We start from the raw sequence: 8748 nt of genomic DNA, 5'->3' as shown, positions 1-8748 counted from the left end.
TCAAAATGGGGTGTATACAACAGGATCCATTGGTTAGCGGAGGAAGAGGATCTCTATCATATGTTGGCCAAGGCAGAGGTGTTCCTCCTAGCTCTGGACAGGTAATTCACTACTCATGTGATTAATTCACCATATACTAAATAGTTAATGGTATATGTATGATATTTGCATGTTAATTGTATATACATGATCCATTGGTTAGTGGAGGAAGAGGAGCTCCATCATATGTTGGCAGAGGCAGAGGTGTTCCTCCTAGCTCTGGACAGGTAATTCACTACTCATGTGATTAATGCACCATGGACTTAACCGTTAATTGTATACGCATGATATTTTCATGTTAATTGTATATGCAGGATATAATGGTTATTGGAGGAAGAGGAGCTCCATCATTTGTTGGCAGAGGCAGAGGTGTTCCTCCTAGCTCTGGACAGGTAATTCACTATTCATGTGATTTATTTATCATGTACTTAACAGGCAGAGGTGTAAGGGATAGGTCTGGGCAGGTAATAGTAGATTGAAGGGACGGGATAGCTCAGTCATGTACTTAATGGGTAACCCCTTTAAAACCAATTTATGTGATTACTTAGTGATATTTCTTTCTAATTAGTGTATGCAGGAAACAATAGTTAGTGGAGGAAGAGGAGCTCCATCATATGGTGGCAGAGGCAAAAGTGTAATCGATAGCTCTGCACAGGTAAGTCGATATTAATGTGATACCTCTACCCTTCTAAATCAGCTTCTATGTAAGGGATAGCTCTGCTCATGTGGCTACTTCGAATGTAGTATTTGTGCATGCAGGAAACATTGATTAGTGGAGGAAGTGGAGGAAGAGATGGGAGGGGCCGAGGAGGAGGGAGGCGAGGCGGGAGAGGTGCACCATTTGGGATTGGTCTCTATAATGGCCAGTTTTACTCAATACCAACAAGACAAGTAAGTAGTATTTTTACTTGTTATGTTATACTTTGAATAATACCATATCAGCTGACTTGATGCTCCTGATTCAAATGTAGTCTCCTCGGAAGAAATCTGTTTTAGGTGTGGGAGGCACTTCGGCTACAGGAAGTACCTCGGGTGTGGCAAGGGGTGCTGACTACACTGGACCGTATGTTGGGATGCAACAATGTTTAGCTCATGGTCCCAAATGATAGCTCTTGACATGTTGATAGTTTTGTAATCACAAGGGTTCCCATGGGTTAATCATTCACCTTACCCTCTTGTTTTGATGATTAACAAACCAAATTGATTAGCATTTTTGGACTAATGTGTTGTTTTGAGGTGTTGTGTTGTATACAAGATTTTCATGTCATAATAGCCATTACACAACTCTTCTTCACACATGGCTTGTTGAAATACAGGTGTGACAATCCAAGAGGGGGGGTGAATTGGTCAATTAGAAAATTTAGGCTTAATTATAGGAGATTAAAAATTAATCCATTTAATTAAGCACTAATTAGTTTAACCCTTTTTCAAATAGGTATATTAATAAACTCTAGGGATTACACTTTTTAATCATGCACATTTAGCTAACCCTTGTTCAAATAGATATCATAATGCAATTTAGGGTTTGGACATTTATCTTAAGTGCATCCACTAACCCTTGTTCAATTAAAGCGTAAACATAAGTAAGTTTAGAGACTACCAATCACCACACGTGCGAGAGAGAGAGAGAGAGAGAGAGAGAGAGAGAGAGAGAGAGAGAGAGAAGAGCAAGCATCCACATGGCACAAGATTTATAGTGATTCGGTCACAACTTGACCTACTCCACTCTTCCAAGTTTACCTCCTTGGGATCTCCACTAAAATGATGAAGCCGTACACCCGACTCCATCTCCAAAGGGAACAAACCCTTGCTTTTCCATTTTCAAGGGCCAAAGCGAAGCCCTTCGCACGAAGCCTTGACAAGAGAGTCAAATCCTTGCACATGATTCACAATTCCTTAAGGGCCGAATCGGAGACCATTTTCTTCACCTTTCTTTACGGGCCGAAGAGGAGACCCTCACATGAAGAACCAATAAAAATAAAAACTCTCTTACCTCTTAATAGGCTGATTACAACATTGATAGCTCACAATCACTCCCAAGAAATAGCAAAAGAAAAGCCCTATGGAGTGCCTCTTGATAACATGCAGAAATGGAAGATCAAAGAAGTTTTTAGCTTTTGAAATAAAATGTTGAAGCTCAAAGAGAAATGGGATTTGATCTTTCTCAAATATTCAAAAGCTTGTAGAGATAAGTTTTAATCATGTATATATAGAGTATTTGAAAATATGTCCGTTTGGGGTAAAACTGTAAATAATAGGCTTGAAAAGGTCAAGCAGAAAACGCCCCATCGGTGGTCGACCGGGCTACAACGATCATCCGCCCCTATCGGGCGCCCTATTCTATTTTTAAATTTCTTACCGTCGCGGTCGCCTGGCGAGGGCTGACTGTTTGCTAAAAAAATTTGGCTTAAAAACCTATCTCAGTCAACCGACCCACGGCGGTCGCCCACCCAAACCATGTAGGACTGTTCTGTTTTGAAACAGACACATATCCGTGGTCGCCCGGCTTAACCCGGTCGACAGGCCCGATAAAATTCGAGATGGCCTGGATTTCCAGGTTCCATCCCGCGGTCGCTCGGAATAGCCCGGTCGACCGGCCCTGAGTGAAATTCTATTTTAACTTTAAAATCAAGGGGCTTTTTAGCTATGGTCTTTGGGCTTAAGTCCAAGGTTCTCAAACACATTTTTGGGTGTGTTGATGGTTTTCAAAGATGTAAAATGTTAAGTATAAAAACCATTTGAAAACCTTTTGAAAGTGCATTTAAACATAAAATCAAGAGGACTCCAAATACATTCTAAAAATAAGAATCTTAAGTCTTCTTGGAATGTCTTGGTTCCTTGGCACTTTCTTGGACATCTTCGGCTTGAGTGAACATCTTGTTCTTGTCTTGGCTCTTGTGACTTGTCCTCCAATCTTCAATGCATGTTGAGGTGTCACCATGGCATATTCAACTTTAAGCTTCTTCTTGACACTTATTTCGGAACTTGTGGGATCTTCATGATGAGCTTCTTTACTTGAGCAACTTCAATGAGGATGACTCCAATGTAGGTACAAACTCTTAGTTCCTTTGATCCTTGATCCACAAGTCATGTATTGTGAAGAGTTGTGTAATGACGATTGTGACATAAAATTCCTGTATACAACACAATACCTCAAAGCAACACATTAGTCCATAAAAACTAATCAATTTGGTTTGCTAGCATCAAAACAAGAACGTAAGATGAATGATTAACCCATGGGAACCCTTGGGCTTACACTTGTGGATCAAGAAGCAAATGAACGAAGAGCTTGCATCTACATGGGAGACATCCTCATTTGAAGATGTTCAAGTCAAAAAGCTCAACATGAAGATCCCACAAGTTCCCTAAGCAAGTGTCAAGAAAGAGCTTGGAGTTGAACATGCCATTAGTGACACCTCATGCACCTTGCAACATGCATTGAAGATTGGAGGAGAAGTCAAGAGCCGAACCAAGTTCAAGATGTTTACTCAAGCCGAAGAAGTCCAAGGAAGTGCAAAGGCGCTGATACATTTCAAGAAGACTCAAGGTTCTTATTTTTAGAATGTATTTAGAGTCCTCTTGATTTTATGTTAATTGCACTTTCAAAAGGTTTTCAAATGGTTTTCATACTTAACGCTTTACATCTTTGAAAACCATACATATAACCAAAAATGTGTTTGAAAACCTAGGACTTAAGCCCAAAGACCATGGCCCAAAAGCCCCTGAACTTTAAAGTAAAAATAGAATTTTTATAAGGGTCGGTCGATCGGGGGTCTCCCGGGTGACCGCGGCAAGGTAACTAGAATTCCAGCACGTGCGGAAAAATATCGGGTCGGTCGACCGCGGAGGTGTCCCTGGAAAGCCAGGAACAATCCGTCATGGGTATGGGTGGGTGACTGGCGTGGGTCGGTCGACCGAGATAGGTTTTTGAGCTGAATTTTTGAGCAAACAGATTGACCTCGCCAGGCGACTGCCATGGGGCCGGTCGACCGCGACGGTAAGAAATTTAAAAATATAAAAGGGCGCCCGAAAGGGGAGGGCGACCACGGTGGCTCGGTCGACCGCGGTGGCTCGGTCGACCGCAACGGTCAGGCAAACTAGCCGTTGGGGCTTTTGCAGGTTGACTTTTTCAACCCAGTTATTTACAGTTTTACCCCCAATCGGTTATATTTTCAAATACCTTATACATACATGATTAAAACCTATCTAAAGAAGGTTTTGAACATTTGAGAAAGATCAAATCCCATTTCTCTTTGAGCTTCATCTTTTCAAATCAAAAGCAAAACCTCTTTGAGCATGCATTTCTACATTTCATCAAGAGGCACTCCATAGGGCTTTTATTTGTTTACTTCTTTGTAGTGATTGTGAGATATCAATGTTGTAATCCGCCTATTAAGAGGCATTGAGTGTTTTTCATTTTATTCTTTGTTCTTCATTGAGGGTCTTCTCTTTGGCCCGTTAATAATTATGAAGATGAGAGTCTCCAATTTAGCCCGTTAAGAATAGTGAATATAGCATATGAGGGTGTGTCCCCCGCCGAAGGCTTCGTGCAGATGGGCTTACGCTTTGGCCCTTGAGAAAGGAAAAGCTTGGTCATTGTAAATGGCTCATTGATCCGGCCTTGAAGGAGGATTGAGATAGTGAAACTCGTGCGTAGACGTGAAGAGTGGAGTAGGTCTTGTGATAGACCGAACCACTATAAATCTTGTGTCCATTGTCTCATTCTCTTCCTCTCCATCTCTTGCACGTGTGGTGATTGGTAAACTCTAACCCTAACTTGTATTTGTGTTTTTAATTAAATAAAGGTTAGTAAATGCACTTGATTAGAATGTTTAAACCCTAATTGCATTATAATGTATTTTTAAACAAGGGTTAGCAAATGTGCATGATTAGAATGTCTAAACCTTAGCTTTTATTGATTTGAACAAGGGTTAAACTAATTAGTGCTTAATTAAATGGATTAATTTTCAATCTTCCCTTAATTAAGCCTAAAATTTCTAATTGACCAATTCACCTCCCTCTTGGGTTGTCACACATGTATTTCAAGTTTTTTGGGTGTCTCTTGGGTGTATTTATGGTTTTTGGGTTGGGTTTAGTGAACACTTTTTGTATTCACAGATTTAGTGAAGTATGATTCATTGGCTGATGTATTTGTGGTTGGGATTTTTAGTTTGGTTTCAAGTACAATGGCTGATTTTAGGTACTCACAGGTTCGGTGAACATTGGATGATGTAAATGTGGTTTTTAAACAGGGTTTAGTGCACAATGGCTGATTTTGTGTATTCTCAGGTTTACTGAACAATGGTTGATGTATATGTGTGTAAGCCCAAGGGTTTAACCCTACCTATGTTTTGATGATCTACAAACTTAAATTGATTATATGTTGCTAATGCTCTTGCTAGTGTTGTGATTTAGACATGTTACATTCATATCAATACTTGAAGCAAGAAGAACAAGGGCTAGTCTTGGAGAAAGTCGAGTCTTGGTGGTCGTCCTTCAAGCCGTATTGTCTATCGAAGATTCAAGGGAACCACAAGTGCGAGATCAAGTTTGAAGACTATCTCAAGACAGGAAGAAAGCCATGCAAGCAATCAAGAAGATCGAAGCAAGAGAAGACTCAAGGTTTATTTATTTTAGAATGCATTGGAGTCCTCTTGGTATTTAGTGTTTGCATGATTTAGTATTTTCAAAACTCATTAAAACTTATCTTTGCAACTCATAAAAAGTATTTGAAAACACATGTTTAAAGCCCAAAGACCATGGCCCAAAGTCCCTTGCACTCAATGTTTAAAACCAAGTTTTTAAAGCAGGGCCGGTCGACCGGGCTATGATAGCCCAATCGACCGCGGGATGATACCTGGAATTCTAGGATCAACCAAACTTAAGCGAGTCGGTCGACCGAGACAATTCAGTCGACCGCGGATGGAGTTTCTAAAAAATCAGAAACCATCCAGGAAGGTCTTGGCGGGCGACTGAGATGATCCGGTCGACTGCGGAATATTTTTCGAGCCAAATAATTTTCAAATCAGAAAGCCCTTGGCGGGCGACCGTGTGAGCTCGGTCGACCGCTCCATGTTTTGAGCCAAAATGCTTATCGAACAGGTAGCCCTCGGCCGGAGACTGCGGACACTCCGCTCGACCTCGGATGTTCGAAATTCAAAAATAAAAAAGAGCGCCTGATAAGGGCGGGCGACGGCTGTAGCCCGGTAGACCGCCCCGGTCTGGCAAAAGAGCTGTTGGGGCCTGCGCATGGTAGGTGTACCTAACCCAGAAATTACAGTATTGCCCCCAAATGGTTATAAATCTCTTAGGGCTATTTAAACAGCATTAAAGACCTTTATTCCAACCTTTTGAAACATCATTTTATCAAATATTTGAGCTTTATCTTTCAAAATCAAAAGGAATCATCTTCTACCTCTTGTGCATTTGAACTTGCATCCATTACTTGTCAAGAGGATCTCCAAAAGCATCTAGTTTCTATCATTTGGAGATTTAGTGAACTTGAGAGTTGTATTTGCTTTTAAGAGGCTTGAGAGCTTTTATTTCTTTCTTCTTTCCATTTTTTATAAAGAGGGTTTCTACGCTTCAACCCTATAGAAGAAGAAGCTTGTTTGAGGAGAGGGTTTCACGCTTCAGCCCTTGAGAAAGGAGAAGCTTGTGAGAGGGGTTTTACGCTTCGGCCCTTGAGAAATGAGAAGCTTGGTTGTAAAGGGTTCTATGCTTCGGCCCTCGAAAGGAGAAGCTTGATCATTGTAATTGGCTCATTGATCCGGCCATTTGAAGGAGGATCGAGGTAGTGGAACTCGCGCATGCACGTGAAGGGTGGAGTAGGTGTTGTGATAGACCGAACCACTATAAATCTCATGTGCATTGTCTCTTTCTCTCTTCTCTCCTTTGTGCAAGATTTTGGTAATATCTTTTACTTGTTTATTCATTAATCAACAAGGGCTAGTTGAACTTTAAATTTCTAGGACTTAAACAAATTGCAAATTGTAGAGATTTTTAATTAGACCAATTCACCCCCCCCCTCTCTTGGTTTGCCTATTTGGATTCCAATGTGCTTTTTTCGTTGGGTTTAGTGAACAACATCTGCTTCTTTTATCCACAGATTTTATGAATTTGGATCGTTGCCTGATGTATATGTGGTTGGAATTTCTTGTTGGGTTTAGTGAAAAATATGATGTAAATTGGATAATTTGATGATGTATATGTGGTTGGCAGATCTATTCAAATATTGGTTTTACTGAACAATGGTTTATGTATATGATGTACCTTTATTTCTGATCCAAATTCAAAGATTGTTTTACTGAACAATGGAATCCACATGGTTGGGTTTAGGTGGATGTTTATGTATACACATTTCACCAACCATCTATCATCTATCTGTCATTTAAGATGTCTTTAAGCTGTTTGACTTTGTGAGATCTCTCCTCCGCATAGGACATGGATCCACCGGGCAACAAGAACAACAATTGGGGCTGGTTAATCAAAACCCACCTAAACCCACATGGTTGGGTTTAGGTGGATGTTTATGTGTACACATTTGACCAACCCTCTATCATCTATCTGTCATTTAAGATGTCACAAAATCAAACAGCTTAAAGACATCTTAAAGATCATGATTATCGCTTGCACTCAGTTATTGTTAGTTGAAGGAATTACAAGTTAAAGAAGAATGCACTTAGACAACAAACATTAACATTTCATTAGCCAAAATAGGATAGGGCCTTAACATAATACATTGAAAAAATTACTACAATTCCTCCAAAAAACATTGATGTAGACTACAATCCATCCAAAATATTGTCTTACACATTCGCCAATTTCTGCAATCCATCCAAAATATTGTCTTAACATTCATCAAATTTTCATGTTTCTCCCATTCCCACTCCCTTTCACATAAACAACAAAGAATAACAACATAACAAACAGTAAAGTTCCACCACAGGAAATGCCTATTAATGTTTGGAACAATTTCTCCCTCCTACGATATACCGCCACTTCTGCCTCCAATCTTGCAACCTCCAAATGTAATTTCTTCTGGGTCTCCATCACCCTAGCCACAACAACACTTCCTTGAGCACAAATCAGCGGATCAATCCATTCGAAGAATTTACAGGCGGCATTAATCTGAAAAACCAAAAAAAAAAAAAAACAAGTTACTAGAAACCAAAAACCCAAAAAAAATTACAATTACCCCCAACAAACTCACCTCATAACCTGAACAGCCAAGAAATCTCCTCCCAAAATTAGAACTTGTCCATGAGGTTCTGATTGGAGCTGGTTGTCCGCAATGACATGTCGTTCGTAATGAAGTAACTATGGATTTTACTTGAAGCTCTTGAAAACCCATTCGATGATCCACTTGATGCCATCTGCTAATTGGAGAAATAACAAAACCCTAATCCCTTGGAAGAAGAACCCAAAGCCTTCGGATAGAAATCCCCTTGATTTTGCAAATGAATGGCAAAACCCTAATGTTCTGTAAAGAGGGGAGGAAATAATGTTTGAAACGAAGAAGGGAAGGGCTTTTACTGCTTTGGAACGATGGGCAAGGGTATTTCCGTCATAAAAATATTAACCATGGTAACTTTTAGTCATTCCCGGTTTAACTAACGGACCGTTAACAGAGGGGGTCTACTTAAAAGTGTCAGAAACCACAGGGGGTGTGTTTGATGACTTTGAAACCTCAGGGTCTCAAACGGAATA

At 40.2% G+C, this 8748-nt stretch overlaps 1 protein-coding gene across 1 annotated transcript; it reads right to left on the bottom strand.

Moving 5' to 3' along the window:
- Positions 1 to 7899: 7899 nt before the first annotated feature.
- LOC143850612 (uncharacterized) lies at positions 7900 to 8392 on the bottom strand. The gene is made up of 2 exons (XM_077359842.1): positions 8252 to 8392; positions 7900 to 8169 (listed from the first exon to the last, which is right to left on the bottom strand). Exons 1-2 carry the CDS (start codon positions 8390 to 8392, stop codon positions 7900 to 7902), a joined length of 411 nt encoding a protein of 136 aa, XP_077215957.1.
- Positions 8393 to 8748: the final 356 nt, after the last annotated feature.

This window comes from Tasmannia lanceolata, unplaced genomic scaffold (genome assembly GCF_043159265.1).
Source record: "Tasmannia lanceolata isolate RefF3 unplaced genomic scaffold, GAP_Taslan_0.1 ptg000018l, whole genome shotgun sequence".
NCBI lineage: Eukaryota > Viridiplantae > Streptophyta > Magnoliopsida > Canellales > Winteraceae > Tasmannia > Tasmannia lanceolata.
Note: the sequence above shows the minus strand (reverse complement) of the source record. Positions and strands in the feature narration are given on the sequence as shown.